General features: G+C 34.8%; 1 protein-coding gene and 1 pseudogene across 7 annotated transcripts in view; one reads left to right on the plus strand and one right to left on the minus strand.

The window, feature by feature from the left end:
• Positions 1-25,555, minus strand: part of BBS9 (Bardet-Biedl syndrome 9) — a 445,438-nt gene that overhangs the window by 323,385 nt on the left and 96,498 nt on the right. For all 7 annotated transcript variants that reach the window (XM_060305435.2, XM_060305434.2, XM_060305433.2 and 4 more), the window contains exons 7-10: positions 23,901-24,075; positions 16,774-16,858; positions 5,393-5,576; positions 4,592-4,721 (exon numbers count right to left, since the gene is read on the minus strand). In XM_060305435.2, the coding sequence (XP_060161418.1) occupies positions 4,592-4,721; positions 5,393-5,576; positions 16,774-16,858; positions 23,901-24,075 (574 nt within the window). The remainder of the gene's footprint in view (positions 1-4,591; positions 4,722-5,392; positions 5,577-16,773; positions 16,859-23,900; positions 24,076-25,555) is intronic.
• LOC115853816 (small ribosomal subunit protein eS6-like) lies at positions 9,339-10,088 on the plus strand (annotated as a pseudogene).

A 25,555-nucleotide genomic window follows, 5' to 3' on the forward strand; every position in this document is an offset into this window, starting at 1 on the left:
TACTTAGAGGGGTCTTTTAGAAACTGAAATACATTGTTGTGAATAAATATCTATGTAAAATTCATTTATTCCTTCCATTTTATCTATTTCTTTTTTCTCTTAGAACATAAAATAAACATATATAAAAAACATATGATTCTGCTTTGTAAATTTTATTCTGTGCCTAACTGGCATATCTGTAGACAAAAATATCAGGCTCGATGTTTAACAGGTGCTAACAAATGTCAATTCTGGATGGTAAGATTGAGGTAATTTTAAATAATGCTTGAGTTTTATCTTTTTTTTTTTTTCCAGCCATGCCATGTGGCTTACAGGATCTTAGTTCCCCCAACCAGGGATTGAACCCAGGCCCACAGCAGTACGATAAAAATTTATCATTGTACACTATTTTTCTGTCATGTATTTTTATCAGCTATAAATTATTATTGTAAACTATTCTAATGCTTTTTTCAAGAATGTTTCTAAAATTTGCATTCACTTTTTATCTAGGCAATATGATCATACAGTGATTTTAATGTATTTTTCTATATCTGTTAAAGATTGTGAATCTTTTTATATCATGAATTATAATTTTTTAACTTATTAATTGTGCTTCATCCCTCAGTAGGCTGATTTAATGTTCCCCAGAATGGTATAGGGTGTTATATTGTATGGTAAAATAAAGAAAAGAGATATGTATGTGTATGTAACATCTAATACATGGAAGAATTCCAAGTGCAAAGAAACCACAGCTCACATACAAGAAATGGAAACCAAAGAAAACAGTATAAAATGTAGAGAATATCAAAGAAGCTGAAAATTGACAAAATACATAGAATGTAACAATTTTAAATGGGTCTCCAAAATGGGTTGAAAAATCCAATCAAATTCTTTTTATAAGAAATACACCCAAAATAAAGTTACAGGTTAAAAAAGCATAGACAATAGCATACCAATAATTAATAACAAAGTGAACTCAAAGCAAACAAAACAAAACAAAGAAGCAAGAAAACATTAAATGAAAGCACAAGAAAAGGTCACTTTATACTGGCAACATTTTTTAAACTAACCAAAAAAATAAATAACTATCATAAACATAAGTTGAATAATTAGAACTAGAATATATAAATCAAAAATACTTAGATATTCAACAAAAAATTGACAGAAAAATTCCACTGCTGATTAACAGATTAACAGAGGAAAATATCAATAACAATGCACAAGCTCTGAAAATCATAATTTATGCTCTACCCTACTTCCAAGAATATTTACAAATATTATGGGGAGTATTAAGCCACAAAGGAAACCCTTAAAAATATAACATAGCAGCAAGTGTATATATAGGCCAACATTCTCTTTCTACAAAGCACAAAGGAAAAAAAAGACAAATTAACAGCAAACGTTAAACTAAAAAGAAAGAAAAAGTCACTTTGAAATTTAAGAACTCTCCTAATAAATATGTCTTCAAAGAAACAATATCCTTCCATCTATGAGTCTCAATTTTTTCATATTTAAAAAAAACTTTAAAGGCTCTTATGAGGTCTTTCTAGCCACCCCTCACCCTGACACACACAAACCACAATGATTTTCATGTATCTACCGAGCATATACCGTATGTTCAGCTTTCTGACTGATTATTCAATGTGATATGCAAAAGTAGAACAGGTACTTATATTAAAACAGTGTATGATCAAATTGGGGAGTTAGAAAAAGCAAAGAACAGTCACCAACATACTATAAATATTATAGAAATTCAAAGAAGGAGATCAGGGTAGAGAGGGAAGGCTTATTTATGTGACTTGTTAGGACTCGAAGATGGAAGAAATCTGAAAATCCAGAGAAGAAATGGGGTGAACATTCTGGTCAAGAATACTATATCAATGAAGACTAAAGAATAAAATATTAAATACTGACAGTTATAAAAAGTTACTATAGTGAATATAGCCTAGGAAGAAAAACACCGTAGTCCTAGACCAAATGGTTTATACTAAAAAATGAGCTGTAACAAGATTTTAAAGTACAATGGCTGTGGCTGCCAGCTAAAGTTTGGAAAGGCTCCCATCACTTTGAATGTCCATTCAAATAGACTTCTACTTTTAGGTGTATTTCATATCTCTAGAGAGAATAACGTTACCGATAAACAATGATCTTTATTTGCCGTTTGGGAAACTAACTATAGCAGAGGTAAGATACTCCGCCAGGCTTCCATAGCTACTTTGTGCAATGAGAGGAAAACAGTAATAGCTAAGAATTTAAAGAACATTATCACATTCGGGATCTTCTGATTCTGTAAACTGTATATTTATTTCACATTTCTATAGTCTAACACACAAAAATTAAAATAATTAGACTAAAAACATTCTAATCAAGAATGCCGTTTACCCTGAAAAGAAAGAAGGAAACCCAGACAGATTTAAAACTGGTTTATAATAAACAAGGTAGAGAGGACTACGACTGCCAACTAGGAGGGAGTGGGAGGAAATAAAGCATCGTAGTTTCTGAAGAAAAGGCTGCTATTAAGTATAATTGCACCAACTTGATCCAAATCCAATATTTCTTATTCATTGAAAAGAAACATATTAAAATAGCAGCAATTTCCTTTACAAATAAACACATGCAGCCAAGGAAGCTTCTACCAAAAAAGTTTAACCCTAAAGGTAATAAAAAGCAGGAGTGACATTATTTCAGTGCTCTAACTTCAGATATTAACTTCTAAATACAAATATGCTATAGTTAAGTCAGTAATAAATTTTTTTGATTCTACTAAAAGTTACAATGAAATTCCTTCAAACACTCTAATCCTATATTTTTATGTTAAAGTGCATAAAAATAAGAAAAATCTTCCAATGAATAATTAGAAATTATTGCTATATGTTAACCGTGGAAATCATTAATGGTAATATTTGCACTTATTTATAATTATGATCTTTATGAGAAATAGGAAGTTTCACTTACAAGTACCTATATTTAGGTGTGTCAGGCTAATTTTGAATATAAGCATCTTGCTGCACACTATATAGAAATTTGACTTTTTATTCAAGGTACTTTCAGTTACTATTTGTCCCTTGACTTGTAAGTTGCATCTGGACCAGAAACTATAAATTAACCATAAATATCTTCTGGCAAGCCATATCTCTGAGCTTCTCTATGAGTATGGTGACTCTTAAAATAGACATATCCCTTGTAAATAATATATCTGTAATATAAGTATTTCAACTAAATGATCTCAATAAGTTCTTTCTATCTATCACTCTCCCATGCCCCACATACATACAAAAACCACAATGACTTTTAGTATTTAAAGATACTGGCTCCTGAGGGGCATGAAGACTCTAAGCCATGATGGGCTGCATACCCACCAGTGTGAATCTGTCTTCTTGCACCTAAGCTGTCACTTGGGGGGCCAAAGAGAATAGCTCTTGGATGGATATATGGACCGCTGCAAGAATTACTCTCCCAAAAGAGAATTACTTGACGTTGCCCTGCTGGCAAGATATTTTTCCTGTTCTAAATCCTTATAAGTAAATCTGATATAAAATGTCTGGTGAGTCTGAGTGTTTGGTTGAACTTAAAAGACCATCTGGTGGACTTTGCAAAAGCTAACTCAAAATTTAAAATTTTTCTTCAGATACAAAGTAACTTTAATTTGTGTTAAGTGCCCAGCAACTATAATTATAGTATTGTAATTATAGTATTTTCTCATAAATATGAAAAGCAATTTATTTTTAAAATATTCATTGTTTTCATTTTTCCAACATCTAAGCTTCAGATTAACCATTAATGCAAATATGAATGCCTTTCATTGATCCTCAACAATAATATTCCACATTCAACCTCTTAAATTGGGGGGATTAGCCACATTGATCAGATGCTATAGGCATCACTGAAGAATTCTACATACGGTTTTTAAATGTTCAATAAAATGATCTAAATAAGCAGAACTGAATAGATCTGGGGATACATGAAGCTTTATAGAAAGTTGTTTTTCTATACATTTATTGAGATTTTCAATTCCTAAACATAATCTGAGATGCTAAAGAGTTTGTCAAGATCTTGCCTCATATACTGACAAACTAGAAAAATTACACAGTTAGATATTTATTTCTCTCATTTTTGATAAGTTTTGTAAAGTTAATGTTAACACACGGATTTTGTCTTTCATTTAAATGCAAAAAGGCTCTATTTAAAATCTAAACTGTCCTGAACACATAATCATTAGCAATTCTCCACCATTTGACATAATAAGTTCTGAAACAAATTTTGAAGTGTAACATTCTCACAGTCAACAATAAGTGATATCTAAATGGGATCCATTAAGTGCTTGAAGAAATCCTTTTCTATTTTAAAGAAAATAATCTATCAGGTAAACTATTTTCTTGAAATCTTGAATTTATAAAGAATATCTTGTTAGAGATTCTAGATATAAAGGATTAAAGGTGCTAATTAAGGGTTTTTTATATCCTTCTTTACCAATAAAATTTATATTTTAAATTATCTCCATTGCAGACATTCAATGTCACTTGTCATTTTTTAATAAAATCATTTGCCATAAAACTTCTAGTGAATTCCTTAAGATACTCTTTTAAAAAAACTGTTAAATTAAACCACTTACTGTAAACAGCCCACTCTTACTGCTACAGGAATGTGGGGAAGTTGAGTGGCCCACTTCAATGTCACATCCTGATAAACATGCAACATGTTATTATGGTTTCCAATCAAAGTATTTATTGTTCCTTCAGAAACTATGGGTTGAAGACAGAAAAAGAGGATAATAAGAAAACAATCATTTCCAACAGTATATTATATCCCTTTTAGAGGACTTATGATACAAATTAATTCTAATGTCTTGACTTAATGCATAAAGATTTTAAGTAATAAAACATTATTTTTCAACTACAAGCTACCGATATCAAAAAGAAAAAAATCATTTTATAAGTATATAAAAACTACATATATAACTATAAAAACTGTAACCAGATAGTGGCCAACATTTTTGTATTTTATCTGGAAAGCATGAATTTGATTAATATTTAACACATTTAAGCTAATATTTACTAGACATTCACTACAGACAAATAATTCTATTAGGCATTACTATGCTCCATTCTGCTTGTAAAAGAGTCTGATGTTCTCTTAGAAGCATTTTGAACAGCCACATCTTGGAAAGCATTAATGCATACCTGAGGCCAATTCTACAAGTCATTTTGTATGAAGTAAAATAACTGACAAAACCAAATGTGTGCTTTATATCACACTTCTATTCAAACTTTAAAAGTTAAAATTTCCATTACATGTGCTGTATAAAACTATTTTCCTAAATGTTTAAAATATATGCGAGTGATTTGGGCTTTTTTTGGTGTATAAAATATAGTCATGACATATGGAAGAGATACAAGAAAATCTTTCTACACACCTGAGCAATATGGGAGAAAACAACTTGGGCTACAATCAAGTTTCTTCATAAATCGAATTTGTCCATTATCCTTAAGGCAAAAAAAGTTTCTCTCACCAAGAACAAAAACAGAAGATGCTGACTGATTGAAAGAAACAATACATATATCAAGGGCTTGCTCTCCAATATTTAGAGTCCAATCCACCTGCAAAGGAAAAATTATGATCAATTTAGTTGCTAAAAACAGAACATTTTAGTCACTGTCATATCAATACAATTAAGAAATGCTTTACAACAACGCAGGCATAAAGATTGGCTAACCGTGGGCTTCCTTGATGGCGCAGTGGTTAAGAATCTGCCTGCCAATGCAGAGGACACAGGTTCAACTCCTGGTCCAGGAAGATCCCACACGCCATGAAGCAACTAAGCCCGTGCACCACAACTACTGAGCCTGCGCTCTAGAGCCCATTAGCCACGACTACTGAACCCGTGTACCACAAATACTGAAGCCCACGTGCCTAGAGCCTGTGCTCCTCAACAAAACAAGCCACCACAATGAGAAACCTATGCACTTCAACGAAGAGTAGCCCCCACTCACCACAACTACAAAAAGCCCGCATGCAGCAACAAAGACACAACAGAGCCAAAAATAAATAAACAAAATAAATAAATTTTTTAAAAAATTAAAAACAAAAGATTGGCTAACCTTCATTCACTTTTTTTTTCCTATGACCTTATTTCTGATATTTTGTAGACTCTAATAGTTTTTGCCCCATCTTTTACCAAATGATATTAGCTATTCAGTGGTTCAAAAACACTCAGATAAGTTTAATCAAGGAGGTGAAGATCTTTGCATCAAAAACTATAAAATATTGGTGAAAGAAATTGAAGAGCACAGATAAATGGAAAGATATTCCATGTTCATGGATTAGAAGAATTAATATTATTAAAATTTCCCTACTACCCAAGGTGATCTACAGATTCAAATCCCTATCAAAATTCCAATGACATTTTTCACAGAAATAGAAAAAAAATGTAAATTCATATGAACCCACAAGACTCCAAATAGCCAAAGCAATCTTGAGCAAAAAGAACAAAGCTGGAAGCATCATACTACCTGATTTCAAAATATACTACAAAACTACAGCATGGAACTGGCATAAAAAACAAACATCTAGACCAGTGGAACAGAATAGGGAGCCAAGAAATAAAACTCTGCATTTACAGTCAACTCATCTTTGACAAAGGTACCAAGAACACACAATGCAAGATGGTACAGTCTCTTCAAAAAATGGTGTTGGGAAAACTTGATATCCACATGCAGAGAAATGAAAATGAATCCCTATCTCATACCATACACAAAAATCAATTCAAAATGGCTTAAAGACTCAAACATAAGAACTGAAACTGCAAAATTATTGGAAGAAAACATAGGGAAAAGCTCAATGATTTTTTTGGATATGACCTCAAAAGCACAGGCAACAGTATTAAAATAGACAAAAGGGATTTCATCAAACTAAAAAGCTTCTGCAGGGGGAAAAAAAAAAAGGTCATTATGGGATGATATGAAATCATGTGTGTGAAACTTTTGAAAATTGTAAAGCATTATAGAATTTAAAGTCTTTTATTCAATAAAAAAATATTTTTTAAAGCTCTGCACAGCAAAGGAAACAATCAATTGTGTGAAGAGTCAATCTATGAAATGGAAAAAAATATATCCATATAGCCAGTAAGGAGTTAATATACAAAAATATATAAGAAACTCAGACAGCTCAATAGCAAGAAAACAAATATCTGATTTTAAAATGGGCAAAAGACCTAAATAGACATTTCTCAAAATAAGACATACAAATGGCCAACAGGTATATTAAAAAATGCTCACCACCACTAATCATCAGGGAAATGCAATGTGAGATGGAATGCACAAAATTATGTGGATAAAGAGGAAGTAAGATTGCCCTCAAAGTTAGGCTTTGAGGCAAGAATCAACAAATAAAAGTTCAAAGAAAAGATATGAAAAGTCACATTAAAGATAGGTAGATATATAGATAGATGATAGATAGATAGATAGATAGATAGATAGATAGATAGATAGACAGATAGATAGATGGACTTCCCTGGTGGTGCAGTGGTTAAGAATCCGCCTGCCAATGCATGGGACACGGTTTTGATCCATGGTCCGGGAAGATCCCACATGCTGCAGAGCAACTAAGCCCACACACCACAACTACTGAGCCTGTGTGCTGCAACTACTGAAGCCCGCGTGCTCTAGGGCCCACGTGCCGCAACTACTGAGCCCTCATGCTGCAACTACTGAAGCCTGCGCACCTAGAGCCCATGCTGCACAGCAAGAGAAGCCACTGAAATGAGAAGCCCGCGCACCACAACAAAGAGTAGCCCCCCACTTGCCACAACTAGAGAAAGCCCACATGTAGCAACGAAGACCCAAAGCAGCCAAAAAATAAAATTTTTTTATATATATATATAAATTTCATGCCATCCAGAAATGATTTAGGTATTAATCTGTCTACTTTAGGATTAAAATATCTGAAGAAGGTATGAAATCCAAATGGGGCTAGCCAGAGAGGCAAATATAATCAGTGTGTATATAAGAACAATCTGGAATAGGGAGACAGCATAGTGAATATAGGTAGATGCATCAGATTATCTTCATCTAAATTCAGATTCAACACCAAGAAATCATTCAATTGCCACTTAGTTCAAGTGTAGTTTACCTATATGAAAAGATTTTACTGGACACAAGACATGAACATCAGTCCTAAGGCAGTTAATATTTCTCATTACAATATAATAGGCTAGCATTCTAGCATTACTTTTCAGTGCTTGTAACTCAGGCTGATGTGTCCCTGACTCTGAGAGATGACGATTCATTCAGAGTGGATAGGCAAAGTTTCTGAGGCCACAGGCCAAGATCCTGCCACTAAATACTTTCAGTTCACTAGGTACTGAGTGCCACTCTTTGTAACCTGTCCTTAGGGAAATATACCACATTCTAAATTAATGAGTCTCAAAATGCACAGAAGTTTACTAAGAACAATCATTTAAAATTTTTTCCATTTCCAGCCGTCATAGAGTAATAGGAAAAAAATCTACCATCCATCTGAAACAACCACAACACAGACAAAATGTATGAAACAACCATTTGCAAGGCACTGGATATCAGAAAACAAAGGACAGCAATCCGCTTAAAAACAGAAAATAAATGAGGTGAATGGTAAAATTGCTCCTGCCATGAGAGAGTTTTCAGGCCATGGCACAGGGAGAAACAACCCAGGCAAAGCCCAACAGACTCCCTGAGTTGAGGAGATGTATGATAAGAGTTCAGAAAAACCAAGGCAGCTAGAGTGCATAAGACAGCATGACAAAGAAAGAGAGCAGCACAGGGACAGAACTCTGAGATCTGTAAAGAATCCTCTCAAGTATTCAGCTGAGTACTTATCAGCACATTCATGTAGAAAACTACTCAAAGCCAGGGAAAGAACCACTCAAAAGGATTAGCGGTAACAGTGCCCAGCATTCACAAAGGGCCTGGAATACTGCCAGTGCCCGCCAGCCAGACTGGAACACCTCATAATTCAAAGGGAGGTGGATAAAGCACTCAAAGGGTATTACCTCAGGAGTAGGGAATAAGTAGCCCCAGAATGAGCACTGCTCTGGTCCCACCTAACAAGACTTAAAAGCAAGAGCCAAAAAGATCAAACTGTTTCCAACTAACTTAACTGTCTCCCAGGCCTAAGCTCAAGAAGATTTATAGAAACACAAAAATATCTAGCACCCAACAAAGTAAAATTGACTATATCCTGGCATCTAATAAAAAATTACCAAGCATGTAAAGAAAAAGGAAAATGTGATCCATGATGTGGAGATAAATAAATAAACTGAAATTCACTCAAAATTGATACAGACTCTTTTTTGTGGCGCCTCAGAGGCGGTCGGCCACTTCAGAATGAAGCTGAACATCTCTTTCCCAGCCACTGGCTGCCAGAAACTCATTGAAGTGGACGATGAATGAAAACTTCATACCTTTTATGAGAAGCGTATGGCCACAGAAGTTGCTGCTGACACTCTGGGAGAAGAATGGAAGGGTTACATGGTCCGAATCAGTGGTGGAAACGACAAACAGGGTTTCCCTGTGAAACAGGGTGTTTTGACCCATGGCCAAGTCCACCTGCTACTGAGTAAGGGGCATTCTTGTTACAGACCAAGGAGAACTGGAGAAAGAAAGGGCAAATCTGCATGGGGTTGCATTGTAGATGCCAATCTGAGAGTTCTCAATTTGGTCATCGATAAAAAAGGGGAGAAGGATATTCCTGGACTCACTGATACTACTGTGCCTCATCGCCTGGGGCTCCAAAGAGCTAGCAGAATCCGCAAACTTTTCAATCTCTCTAAAGAAGATGATGTCCACCAATATGTTGTGAGAAAGCACCTAAACAAAGAAGGTAAGAAACCTAGGACCAAAGCACCCAAGATTCAGCATCTTGTTACTCCACGTGTTCTGCAAGACAAACATCGGTGTATTGCTCTGAAGAAACAGTGTACTATGAAAAATAAGGAAGAGGCTGCAGAATATGCTAAACTTTGGGCCAGGAGGATGAAGGAGGCCAAAGAAAAACGCCAGGAACAGATTGCCAAGAGTTGGAGGCTGTCCTCTCTGAAAGCTTCTACTTCTAAGTCTGAGTCCAGTCAAAAATGAGATGTTCTAAGAGTAACAAATAAATAAGATCAGACATAAAAAAAAAAGATATAGATGTTAGAATTAGAAAACAAGGACATTAAAACAATTATTATAACTATGTTCTTTATCTTTAAAAAGTTAAGTAGATACATGGAAGATATTTTTTAAATCACCCGAAGTGAACTTGTAGAGATAGAAGCTCTACCAGATGGGAATTAATACCAGATTAGACACTGTAGAAAGAATATTAGTGACCTTGAAAACATAGCAGTAGAAATTATCCAAAATGAAATAGAAAAAAGAATTTTTGAAAAGAAAAAGAAAATCTGTGACCTGTAGGGTAACTTCAAGTACCCTAAATGTATGTGTAATTGAGAGGACAGGAGAAAAGATGGAGAACAGAAAAATATATATGAAGAATTAATAGCTGAAAATTTTCTAAATTTCATATAAATTCACTGATATACGAAGTTCAACAAATCTTAAGCATCGAAAAAGGAATGAAAGAAAGGAAAACTACACAAAACACATCATAATCTAATTGCTCAAAACAAGTGATAAGAGAAAATCTGAAAAACATCCAGAGAAAAAAGACATTATATACAAAGGGACAAAGATAAGATGAAAGATTTCTCATGGGAACAATGCAAGCTAGAAGACAGAGGAGACCTCTGCTCTTGGAGAAGGAAATCAAGATGGCAGAGTCACAGGATGTAGAACTCATCTCCGGCATCAAACACAGCAAAAATACATCCATATGTGGAACAATTCTCACCAAAAATTAACTGGAAACTGGCAGAAAGACTCCTGTACAACCAAGGCTGGAAGAGAGATCCACACATAATCAGGTAGAAAGGGAAGAGAAGCGATCAGGTCAGGACCTGTGTGAGGGACGGGGCTCAGAGGAAAAGTGAGACTTCACAGGCAGAGATCCTCCCTGGGAAGTGAGCAATTTGAACTACATGTTGGGCACCCTAGCTCTGGGGTCCTGCACAGAGAAGACAAACCCCCTTGGCTGGTTGGAGGGCAGGTGGGACTAATAGGAAGGCTGGGGGAATCCCAGATCCAGCTCGGAAGGAGTGCACACATGCTTGTTCACTCCCAAAACAGGGCAGAACGTGCAGATCGAAACTTCATGGGTGGCTGACTGGTTTCCTGCAACCGCCTCGTGAGTGCCCCAGCCTGAGCAGACTGAATGCTCCAGCCCTGCTTACTTCACATTGCAGCTCCACACTGTAGTGAAGGCTGCCATGACTGAGGAAAGAGCTCAGCAGTGAAACACAGAGGCAGCTAAGACCAAAAGCACTGTCTAACCAGGGAGGGGTTGCACAGGCAGCACATCAGAAGAAGCCTAACCTCTGTCTATGGCTGCACCACCACAGCCTATACCCATTCAAATACCAAGAGCCTGCACAGGCACTCCTACTCCAGCACTGCTCCCCTCTGCGACAACGGTGCCAGTGCTGAAAATGGGGAGGGCTCACACTTAAAGGGAACAGAGCCAGAAAGACTCCACCCTCAGGGCTTCTGCTCCAGCAACTTGGGACCTTACCCCACCTTTGATAGGGTAGTGATGGCCACTGAAGAGAGGGGAATCCTTGGCTCATACCTGGCTCTGTCCTTAGCCCTTCCTTCTCCAGCCCACTTCCTACCAAGGTGATAGCTGCCAGCACACCCTGAGGAAAGATGTGCTTTATGTTCACATCAAATCCAGCTCTCCCATCAAAACCACTGGGCACATACAAACTATACAAGGATGCTCCCACATAAGGACACTGAATTAGATAACTGTTTCACCTAATTTCATAGAAAGAGAGAAAGTTAAGCAAAATGAGAAGACAGAGGAATTGGTCTCAATAGAAAGAGCAAGAGAAAACACCTAAAAAAACAGAAAAATGGGGCTTCCCTGGTGGTACAGTGGTTGAGAGTCTGCCTGCCGATGCAGGGGACACGGGTTCGCGCCCCGGTCTGGGAAGATCCCACGTGCCGCGGAGCGGCTAGGCCCGTGAGCCATGACCGCTGAGCCTGCGCGTCCAGAGCCTGTGCTCCACAACGGGAGAGGCCACAACAGTGAGAGGCCCGTGTACCACAAAAAAAATTAAAAATAAACAATTCACCAGATAAAGAATTCAAAGCATTAGTAATAAGACTACTAATTGAATTAGAGAAAAGAATAGATGAACAAAGTGAGAATTTTAACAAGAAACTGCAAAAATAAAAACAAATTTAAAAAATGAGAACAGTTTAAGAGATAACATCAAATGTACCAACATTCGCAGGAGCCCCAGAAGGAGAAGAGAGAGAGAGAAAGGGGTTGAAAATGTATTGGATGAAATTACGGCTGAAAACTTCCCAAACCTAAAGAAGGAAATGGATATACAGATACAGGAAACACAGAGGGTCCCAAAGAAGATGAATCCAAACAGATCCACAGCAAGACATATCATAATTAAACTGGCAAAAATTAAAGATAAAGGCAGAGTTCTAGGGGCAGCAAGAGAAAACCAAAGAGTTATACACAAGGGAACCTCCATAAGACTACTAGCTGATTTTTCTGCAGAAACTTTGCAGGCCAGAAGGAAGTGGCATGATATACTCCAAGTGCTGAAAGGGGGAAAACCTGCAACCTAGGATACTCCACCAAGCAAGATTATCAGTTATAATTGAAAGAGAGATAAAGAGCTTCTCAGACAAGCAAAAATTAAAAGCATTCATCAATCAATACTAAATCTACCCTAAAAGAAATGCTAGAACATCTTCTCTAAGTGGGAAAGAAGTAAAAATCTACAGGAAAGGGAAAATCCCACTAAGAAAGACAAATATTTAGTAAGGACTGAGGATCAACCACTTAAATAAACTACTATGAAGATTAAAAGACAAAAAAATTATAAAAGCAACTATAACTATAATAAACAGTTAAGGGATAAACATGAAGGCGTAAAATATAACATCAAAAACACAAAATATGGGGGGAGGGGAATAAAAAATGTAGATCTTTAGAATGTGTTTGAACTTAAATGACCACCAGTTTAAAACAAGTAGATACAGTTGTAGGTCAACATATATGAAACCCATGGTAACCACAAATCAAAAACCTACAACAGATACACAAAAATTAGAGAGAAAGGAACACAAGCATACCACTAAAGAAAATCATCAAACCATGGAGAAGAAACAAAAAGAAGAAGAAATTAACAGAGAAGAGCTACAAAAACAACTGGAAAACAAGTAATAAAATGGCAATAAGTACATACCTATCAATATTTTTTTTTAAATATCAGTGGACTAAATGCTCCAATCAAAAGACATAGGGTGTAAATCAACTATACCTCAATAAAAAATATTTTTTAAGACATAGGGTGTCTGATTGGATTAAAAAAACAAGACCCATCTGTATGCTGCTTACAAGAGACTCACTTCAGAGCCAAAGACACACACAGACTAAAAGTGAGGAGATGGAGAAAGATATTTCATTCATGCAAACAGAAACGACAAGACAGCAAGGATAGCAACATTCATATCAGACAAAATGGACTTTAAAACAAAGCCTATAACAAAAGACAAAGAAGTGCATTATATCATTATAATATCATAATAATATAATACATGATATCATATAATAATATCACTATATCATTATAAAAGGATCAATACAAGAAGAGGATATTACAATCATTAACATATATGCACCCAGTACAGGAGCACCTAAATATATAAAGCAAATAGTAACAGACATAAAGGGGAAAATTGACAAGAATACAATAATAGTAGAAGACTTTAAAACCCCACTTACATCAATGGACAGATCATCAAGACAGAAAATCAGTAACACAACAGTGGTCTTAAATGACACAATAAACCAGTTGGACTTAATAAATACCTACAGGGCATTCCATCCAAAACCAGCAGAATACACATTCTTTTCAAGTGTACATGGAACAGTCTCCAGAACACATCACATGCTGGGCCACAAAACAAGTATCAGCAAATTTAAGAGGATAGAAATTATACCAAGCATTTTTTCCAAACACAATAGTATGAAACTAGAAATCAATTACCGAAAGAAAAATGGGAAAAGCACAAACGTGGAAGTTAAACAACATACTACTAAAAAACCAATTGGTCAATGAGGAAATCAAAGAGGAAATCAGAAAATACCTCAAAACAAATGAAAATGGAAACACAACTTTCCAAAATCTATGCAATGCAGCAAAAGCCATTCTGAGAGGGAAGTTTATAGACACAGGCCCACCTCAAGAAACAAGATAAATCTCAAATACACAACCTAACCTACCATCTAAAGCAATTAGAAAAAGAAGAACAAACAAAGCCCAGAGTCAGCATAAGGAAGGAAACAATAAAGATCAGAGAGGAAATAAATAAAATAGAGACAAAAAATATAAGAGAGAAGATCAATGAAAGCAAGAGCTACTTTTTTGAAAAGATAAACAAAATTGATAAACCTTTAGCCAGGCTCACCAAGAAGAAAAGAGAGGACCCAAATAAACAAAATAAGAAATGAAAGAGGAGAAATAACAACCAATACCACAAGATACAAAAAATCATAAGAGAATACTACAGCTATATGTCAACAAATTGGACAACCTAGAAGAAATGGACAAATTTCTAGAAACATACAACCTGACAAGATTGAATCAGGAAGAAATAGACAATCTGCATAAATGGATCGCTAGCAGTGAAATTGAATGTGCAATTTAAAAAAAATTTCCAGCAAACAAAAGTCCAAGACCAGACAGGTTCACAGGGGAATTCTACCAAAAATATAAAGAAGAATTTTACCTATCTTTCTCAAACTTTTCCAAGAAATTAAAGAGGACAGTAAACTCCCAAATCCATACTATGAGGCCACCTTTACCTTGATACCAAAACCAGACAAAAACACTACACAAAAGGAAAATTACAGGTTAATACTTTTAATGAATATAGATGCAAAAATCCTCAATGAAATATTAGCAAACTGAATCCTACAACATATAAATAGAATCATACACCATGATCAAGTTGGATTTATTCCAGGGATGCAAGGATGGTTCAATATTTGCAAATCAATCAATGTGATACACCACATTAACAAAAGGAAAGATAAAAATCACATGATCCTCTCAATAGACACAGAAAAGGCATTTGACAAAATTCCACATCTACTCATGATAAAAACTCTCATCAAAGATGGTATAGAGAGAGCATATCTCAACATAATAAAGGCCATTTATGACAAACCCATAGCTAACATCATACTCAATGATGAAAACCCAAAAGCATTTCTGCTAAAATCAGGAACGAAACAAGGATGCCCACTCTCACACTTGTTTAACATAGTTGGAAGCCCTAGCCACAGCAATCCAACAAGAAAAAGAGATAAAATGTATCCAAATTGAAAGGGAAGAAGTAAAACTATCACTCTTTGCAGATGACATGGTATTTTATATATAGAAAACCCTAAAGTCTCCACCAAAAAACTATTGGAACTAATAAATGAATTCAGAAAGTTGCAGAATACAAGATCAATACAGACAGTCTATTGTTTTCCTATAAATAATGAACTATCAGAAAGAGAAAGCAAGAAAACAATCTTGTTTAAAATCTCATCAAGAAGAATAAAATACCTAGGAATAAACTTAACCAAGGAGGTTAAAGACCTGTGCTCTAAAAACTATAAAATGTCGATGAAGGAATTTGAAAATGATACAAAGAAATAGAAAGATATCCTATGTTCTTGGATTAGAAGAATTAATATTGTTAAAATGTCCATACTACCCAAAGCAATCTACAGATTTAATGTAATCCCTATTAAAATGCCCATGATATATTTCACAGAACTAGAACAAATAATCCTAAAATTTATATGGAACTACAAAAGACTCTGAATTGCCAAAGAAATCCTGAGAAAAAGAACAAAGCTGGAAGTAAGTCCCTGAGTTCAGACTACACTACAAAGCTGTTGTAATCAAAACAGCGTGGTACTGGCACAAAAACAGACACATAGATCAATGGAACAGAATAGAGAGCCCAGATATAAACCCACACACCTATGGTCAATTAATCTATGACAAAAGAGACAAGAATATACCATGGAGAAAAGACAGTCTCTTCAGTAAGTGGTGCTGGGAAAACTGAGCAGCTACATGTGAAAGAATGAGATTAGAACATTTTGCCACACCTTATAGAAAAATATACTCAGAGTGGATTAAAGACCAGAAACAATAAAATTCAAACAATTTTCTTCAAACTACTTTTTCAAGTTATCAAATGTCCACGTTTGTCTTTGAGCTAACTTTATCTTTGTAGACTGTGAACATTTTTTCATCTTTTACTTATATATTTCATCACATGCCTATTAGTAGCAACTTTTTTGCCTATTAAAGGAATTTTTAATTTTTCTATTTTTATTTTGTTAGTTTATAATCACTTCAGTTAAAAGTGACCACATCTGGATATCTATCATTCTAGTGGTACAACTCTATAATCTGCTATATTACAACCATTACTAGGCATGTATCTCCATTGCTCAATAATAGGCAACTAAATTCTTTGATCATTGACATAACTTTAACACAGAAAAGAGAAATGGCTAAAATATATGTTTTTTAAATTTTTATTCCCAGGAATTCTTATTCTAAATGAACATCTATAATTAGATATAACATTACTAAAATTTTCATATATTTTTAAAAGGCCTTACAACTAGTCTTTTTCCAGAACCAAGTTTTTGCTGTTCAGTCTCTTGTCTTTTATCTGCATCCGTTGCAAAAGCAAGTACTTGGTATCTGTTTAAAAGATATGGAATAATTGTAAGTGACTTTATAGTTAAAAAGTGTAAATTATTTTAAACTTTAAAAACACATAATCTCGGTATAGCTAAAATTTTTAAATGCACATTATCTACAAACCTTACGAATAACCTTCCCCTTGATTTTAAAAATTGTAAAATTTAGTAATGAATTCATACTGAATGATACTGTGGCTTAAGACTATGTAAACCTGCAATGGTAAAGAAATTATAACCATATGTCCCAAAATTCAATGTTGGAAAAATAGCTCTGCCACATATCAAAGCATTTCCATTAGAAGTTTATGTGACAAAAACAATACTCAAGAAAGATCCAGCACCAAAACACAAAATAGAAAAAAATACAAATAATGCAAAGCAACCAGACGACTTGTTGCAAACCCCCAAAAAAAGTAGTAGTAGAAATAGTAGAAATTATTAATAGATAATTTATGGACCCCAGAACACCTGAGTTTAATTCCCAGCTAAAGCATTAACTAGTTGAGAAAATTTTTTTTAATTAATCACTCTGTCTTATCTACAAAATGGAATAATAATCTCAAACTGAAGCATTGTTAAAAGAATTAAAAAATAATTTAGTGCCTAGTACAGTATCTGGTATACACTAGGTGCCCAATTATTGATTAACAGACTGACAAACACATAGACAGATACAGATTTATATATACATAGAGATAAATCACATAGTAATTTATCTGGTATGTAATAAGTTCTCAATAATGGACATTATAACTTTCTATAAGTATTTTAAAGCTTTTATTTCAATAGTAACATTTAACACAACATTGTAAATCAATTATACTTCAATAAAATAATTTTTTTAAAAGTTAAAAATTAAAAAATAGTAACATTTAGCTCAAATCATTCTTAAAAACAATTTATAAATATCATTCAATTTAGAAATGATTCAGACAATAAAGTTTAAATTCCCTTACTCACATTAATTTATGGTGTATTGTTAGAGTAATAATCCTACTCAAAATGAAGAAATTTTAGGCTCATAGATTCCTTTCCCTCTTTTTTTTTTTTGAAGTTTCTTACTTTTATTGTTGGTGCATATCTAGTTACATAGAGGAGATAGGGAAGGCTCTCCAAAAGGTAACACTTAGCAGAGAAAAGGTATTAGAAGGTTAACAAAAACATCTCAACAAATAATTAAGCCTTTCCCTCTTATTGAATCAAAACTTCTTACATTGCTCTTTGATAGCTAAGAGGAAAATTAGTAGGTAGATATATTCAGACATCTCATATTGTCTAAAGAAAGATGTCTGATAGTGTAAACATCAGGGACCTGAATAAATAAAGGCAATGCAGAATATCTAAACAAGTACCGAAATTTACACTGGTATTCAAATGTCATATACCAACTCTTTTTTTTTTTGGCAGTACGCGGGCCTCTCACTGTTGTGGCCTCTCCCGTTGTGGAGCACAGGCTCCGGATGCGCAGGCTCAGCGGCCATGGCTCATGGGCCTAGCCGCTCGGCGGCATGTGGGATCCTCCCGGACCGGGGCACGAACCCGTGTCCCCTGCATCGGCAGGCGGATTCTCAACCACTGCGCCACCAGGGAAGCCCATATACCAACTCTTAAAGCCTTCTATCTCAATCAGCAATACTTAATTTGTAAAAAGTCTCCAATTTTCAGTGAATGCAGAATGACTATGAATTAAGATCGATTTTGCAATGCATTCATGAAAATTACAGTTAATAAGAAAGCTTAATGTATATAAAGTTCATTCATTCAATAAACATATAGTAGGGATCTCATATAAGCATTAACAAGGGGGAAAACTACTACATGACCTATATCCACCAGGACCTTCCAAAGTAGTTGTGAAGATTCACATACAAACAAATAAGTGTAACTCAGAGTGCCCTGTGCTAATAGAAGGTATGCATATAAGTACCAAGGGAATATGATCGCAGGAACAGGTAATTGGGGTGGAGGAAATATATATGTTCTTGGTATCAGTTCAGGAGGAGAAAGCTAGGTTTTGAAAAATGAGTGAAAACTCATCATGCTGTTAAAGAGGTAAAAGGCATTATGGCAAAGCAAACAGCACATGCAAAGGCATGCAGCAGTAAAAGAGACATGAAAGGCCATGGCAGGAGTTTAGGAGAGATGCATGGCGGAGAGGAATGAGTCATGGGAAATGAGACAAGAAAGGGTAGGAGGCTGAAGATCTCGGCCTTGTAAAATCATGCTAAAAAATCCCATAGGTAGCTGCAGCAAATATCTCAACACCATCTGAGACTGACCTTCAAAATCCCTAACTCCCCAAAAAATTAGACCTCATAGTCCAACCTCCAAATAAGATTGCTTTACTCTCTCTGGTTCATGGTAACAGAAATTAGTATGCACTAGTGACTGGAACATCAGTCCAGAGCTGGTCCTGCAAATGGATCTAACCTTGGGCAATTAATTACATAGACCATTCATTTCCTGCAGACACCAACCTACCAGAGGATGATATGGGTATTAATGAGATTGTTGCTATATCCAAAGATTTTGAGCTGTTTGAAGCTTCTTATATAACTAAAAAGAGTTATTATTTCATGTGAGGCATAAGTGAACCCCTAAAGTGGCCTCATTAACATCAAAACAGCAGGCACAGACACAGACAAAATTGACTCCTGATTTCTAAATCCAGACCAATTCTCTTCCCAGAAGACAACTCAGAAGAGTATTTTATTACTAAACGTAACTGACAGTAAATTTAGATGATGACAAACTTACAACAGCATTTATTTTATGATTCTTCCTTAAATTCTCTTAACTGTGACCAATAATGTACATGGAAATCTGTTTCCAAAACCAAACAATTCCAAGCAGACTTGGAATTTCTGAAATAAAGAAAACACTTGGATTTTTTTTTCTTATCGCTCAAGTGTTCCGTGATATAAGCTAAAGAATAAAATTCCCTTGTTGGAACTGCTGAAAGAATAATCAGGTCCAATGTAAAAAGATTTAATGAAAGAGTGTCACATGTGTTTTTCAGAACAGAAAGGGCACTCATCACAGATACAGCAAGTCCAGGTGAACAGTGGTACTTTTTGAACCAATAGCCACAAACGCTTAACAGGTCCTGTGGAGTACCAATGACAAACTCAACCGTATAATTTAGTGCTCCTCTGTATCACATCGTAAAAACAGCAGCAAGTAACTAAAATATGGATTGAGGTGTCACCGAACACAAAAGTAAACCCTCCAAAATCATTTATTTTCAAATGAAAAATAGTTGTCACCTCAAAGCGTACCAGGAGATTTGGGCACTTTGATACTTAACCTGCAGAACTCTACTAGAATTGTAGGCTCTGGATACAGAGCATTACTACATTCATTCCAGCTATAGTTAAAGCATTCTTGATTATGCCTGGGAGAATCATTTTCATTGGAAGATGCCAATAACAAAATAGAAGGTTTCCTCATAAACTTTTCATTCCTTCATTAAGATCTTGTTAAACATCTACTTTCAGCAAGGTACAATGCTAGGCACTTCAGGGGATACAAAATCCCTGCTATCAAGGAACATTTAGCCTAGTCAAGGAGAAAAACAAGTAAATGTCATATCAGTGAAAGCATGAATAGTGCTTATGGAAAGCAGTGAAAAATTACTCTGTGAATTGAGAAGAAGGAGTTGTTACTGACAGCTACGTCAGGCAAGATCTGAATGGGGAGCAGGGAGGCTTCCAGACCTAATTTTCATTCACAGAAAAGGAAGGAAGAGCATTTCATACAGAGTACAGCATGAGCAAAAGAGGAGAGAGAAAGAGAGAAGCTCTGAATATATATGAATAACACCAAATATTTCAGTTTGGCAAGAGCCTAAGGCTGGTGAAGAACACAATCCTCTTTTTCAAATACTATCCATTAAATTCAACAAACAGATTTTAAAATACTGATTTAAAGACTATTGTCTACTTAGCAATGTATTAATATTAGGAGCCACTGTAGGGGTACAGGGGAAAGTGTATAGCAAACAGGGGAGAAAGATAAAACTCCTGGCAAGTATACTTCTTCCGGGAGCCTCCTTACATTCAACTCTTATTTAAAGGTATCACCTCTAGGCTTCTCAGTTTCCTGTGCACAGTGCTGCCATAGCCAGTATCACAATGAACTGAAGTAGCTGATTGACTTGCTACCTCTCCACTTGCTGGCATACTGCTGGAGGACAAGAGACAGGTCTTATCTGGCTTTGCATCTCTAGTGCTTTGCACAGTGTGTGGCACAGAGAAGCCTCTTGAAAAATGTTTGCTGAATGAATGACTGAACCAATGAACTGAATTACTCCTTTAGTGAACAGGTATTTAAAACAGATTCTGCTCTCAGGAACCTGATAATGTAAGACATACTCTGGAACATTTTAGCACGATACAGAAAGCAAATATGATATTGGGCAAAAATCAGTGTGTTGGGCAATAATATATCTAGGAGGTTAAAAAAAGGAGGATATTTAAACCAGTTAATTTTAAAAGTCCCTTCCAAATCTGAAAGTTCACTTAACAGAGGTAAAATGGGACTGGAGCATAAAGAGCACTGAATGTCATATGAGAAGATTTAGATTTTTTAATGGACAACAAAAATTTTTCTGGCTTAAAGAGGTGTTTTAAAAGAATAGCTATGAGAAAGGCCCTTCAAAGTCTACATTAGAGGTTAAAAAAAACAAACAAACAAACAGAAATCCAAGTGAAAAGATAAAGGTCTGAATGCCAGTGGGAATGGGAAGCAAGGGCTGAATAAGAGAAAAAAAAAAAGGTAGAAAGGTCACGATTTACTGACTATATAATTCTGACAAGCAAAGGAAAGAAAAAGAGAATAAAAGATGATCCAAAGTTTGTACAAATGTGGCCAAGGGAATGGCCCAAAGCCCCTCCTCTACCAAAAAAAAAAAAAAAAACCTCTCACTTCAAAAGAAAAACAACATGCAAAGTATGTCCTGAATTAGAATCACCTGGGGTGTGTATTTGTGATGATTTCTGGGTCTTTTCCCCAAACCTACTAAATCAAAATCTAAGGGGTTGGGGATTAAGAACGTGCAAATGTGCATTTCATAAAAGGATGCTCAGATGATTCTTATGCACACTAAAGTTGGAGACTCATAGCCTTCTCTAGTTCCTATTTGAACATAATTGATCTGTTTTTAAAGTAATTAAACATCAATATCAAAAATGAAAATGAATTATGTCTTAAAAGCCTTTTCTATTAACTGATTATATTTTTAACTGATTATAAATAGATTTAATGAAGGCTCCAAAAACCAAACTTACAGTTTTCCTGCTTTCTCCCATCCTAAATTACACCTGTGATTAGCATTTAATCTATTAAAGTTGAAAGTATATATAAATACAACATACTACTCAATGTTATAAACCCTCTTGATTGTCATCATTTCACAATAATCACATATCCCATGCATTTTTACCATTTTAAAAGATCCACATAATAAATAAAGTGTGCACTTTTTTAGTCTTAGATGGAGATGAATTTAATAGATCAGTATGTTGGAGAATTACCACAGTTAAAACAGTATGAGCTTCTGTGAGATTAAACCTTCACGTTAAGGAAACCTACACATTGTTTTCTCATCCAATCACTCCTGGAGTTATTACCAAATTAATTCCTATTCCCATATTTCAAAGAGTAAGTCATGGAACATTCACATCTTTGTATCATGACCCCAGTGAAACACTGCTAGTATCACCCTACTTGGCAAGAACTGGGTGGAAAGGTGAAAAGCAGATCTTCTCAATATTGCTTAAGTTTTGGCAGGATTGAATGAATTATACAGGTATTTTTCCCAGCTTCTCATAATAATTATGATATTTTATTTATTATCAGTAGCAATGCCACAACTCACTCATCTCCTTTGGACAAGCGCCATAGGAGTTGTAGGATGAATATAACATAATGATACACTACCTCCATCAGTTAACTTCTGCTTAGTCACAAACATTCGCTTATTTTCAGAGTTTTAAATCCTCAATGCCTCAACAATAATTCTCAGAATGTAGATTGTCACTTATTAAGAGAAAACTACATTAACTTGCAATATACACAATAATAAAACTTGAAGGCAAAAATTTACATCTGTTGCCTGATGAATTTATATTTTCTTCCTGCCTTGGGAAAAATCATGTGGCCAAAAATAATACTGAAAGGCTATAATGAAGAGTTGCTTAGATGTTTAAAGTTCTAAATGCTGCCATCAGTAAGATAACAACAATAAAGTTACTTAAAATATTATAATTCTCCAAGTCTATTTCTTTTCCCAGAATGGATTTCTACTTTTTTTCCCATTCTCCCTTCCAATAAAAAACACAGCCTCCAAAAACTCAAAACCATAATTTTTATTGAAATTTAGCTGGTAGAGAAGAAAACGGTCTCTCTGAAACACAATTCACCAAAATCAATATGAATTTCTAGCAAAAAGTATAAGCTGTTTTCATAGGGTTATTTTCATACTTCACTTCTGTAAGCTGTTCTTTTAAAAACATTCATAAACACACTTGTATTTCTTGCCAGTATTCTTCCTATGTCATATACATTCTTTTTTTGTTATAAAATAATTCTATATATGTATTTGTACCTGGCTTTTTTTCACTCAGACTGTGTTTTATTATTTATAATTCAAGGAACAATCGCAACAATTATTGAGCATTTTCTATGGAGTGGTAACTTGACATACACTTAATTCTTTTAACAAATTTGTCGAAATAGATGTTATTACCTCCTTTACATTCAGGATAAGGACACTGACCATCAAACAGCTGTGAGTAGCAAAATCAGGACTCCAATCCAGGTGTGCCTCTCTCCAAATCCTTCATCTCAATCTGTGCACTATACTGCCTTTCAAATGTTTTATGATATGTAAATGATATCCTCTAAGTTACCACAATTACATTTTATCAGAGAAACCACTTCTTTTTCATTTGCAATATTCAAGCTCTTTGTGGATAAGAAATTATCAGCAGCATACACATAAAAAACCATGATTCCAAAGATTCAAGATCCAAACTTACTTGTAACTTTCCACTTGTCGGCAGGATGAAACAGTAATGAAGGAATCTGTACGGGAACTGTAAGCAAGAGGGCCAGGTAAAAGAGAACCAGGGAGAAATCTCCCAAAAGCATAGCTCTCCTGCTCAAACACCATCAGCATTCCATCCATAGACTGGATACAAATTAAATCGCGACCTAAAGAAGAATTAGAGGAAATTAGGTAACTTATTCTTTTTATGAATGTAATGATTTTATCACTATTCACCACAAATATGTCAGTTAACTTTTTCCCCAAGGGACAAAATGGGCAGTTTACATTTTAAATCTCAAACTGATGAAGCTATAAGATTATTGTATATCACTATCTACACGTTTCCCAATTTTTTCATTATTCATAATATGTCTATAGTTTTAAATACATTTATTTTCATTTATTTGAGCTAAAATCCGTAGCTCAAGAGAATACCTGAGAACAATCCTGACTGTGCAAGATATCATTTTTTCCAAAATCAGAAATATAAACGGTTCTACACGATGCCTTCTTTTCTTCATAGTATGTCAGCCCCATACTTTCAAATGACTCGGACATCAGTCAAACAGAGCAGACCAAATCCATAGACATGTATTAAGCACCAGTTTTATACAAATCACAGTGTTGAGCACTGTTGGGAGAGAAAATGACTAATACCGAATAACACTAGTCACTGATTGCCCTAAACTATCGATTGATTTTGAAGTGTCTTCTACTATTAGTCTGTAAACATTAACTACAAAATTCACAGTTCTTAAAATATACTGAGATGATGATAATGATGATGATTTCTATGGTACAATATAGTATCCCTAATCTGAGAAAGATCTAGTGGCTATAACTTTTCATGTTCTGCTAGTGTGATTAGTGTATCCTATAATCTATTATATAGGGAAGAACTATGTCAAAGAAAAATTAAGCTACTCATTAAGAGAATAAACAAAAGGTCAATCTTCTAATTAATTTGTCATCTCTAACCCATACTTACCATATACAGTAAGTCGTGTAGTAACTATTTTATTTTACCTTGGATATCAGTGCCAATACAGTTAACCCTAAATTTTGAAATTTAAAGAATACTTTGCTCAAAAAGAAATTAACTTGCATAGAAATGGATGGTAGTCTTATTATTGTATCCGAGTATGGATATAAGGGCAATTTTTAAAAATGAAAATATGTTGCCAAAGGAGTTTTTTTAAAAAGAAAACAAACTGAGACCTTTGGGGTGCTTATTACTGCAACATACTCTATCCCATCTTAATTGATTCAATACATTTAACAACTTTAAATAGTCTCAGAGATGTTTCAGGTTGAATATTGTCTTAGCATATATTCACAAAATACACATCTGAACCACTCTGGGATCGCTAGAGAGAAAGGGATTGTTCATGTTAATGCTGTTTTGAAGAGTATCCCCTCAAAGCTCAAATTCTTTTATAAGGCATAGTAGGTTTTTCAGTCATTGTTTTAAGCTTTTTAAATCTATTCTTTATCTACTATGCTTATTAAAGTTTTCATAAAACAAGATATGAGTTTGTATGGATGTTGTATGTATATACATGCGTACAAGTGTATTCACAGAGATATATTCAGACAAAGAGTACCTCATCTATCCAGAATTTAACTATATAGCAATCCTCCTGT

The sequence above is a fragment of the Globicephala melas genome, chromosome 9 (genome assembly GCF_963455315.2).
Source record: "Globicephala melas chromosome 9, mGloMel1.2, whole genome shotgun sequence".
In the NCBI taxonomy this organism is placed as follows: domain Eukaryota; kingdom Metazoa; phylum Chordata; class Mammalia; order Artiodactyla; family Delphinidae; genus Globicephala; species Globicephala melas.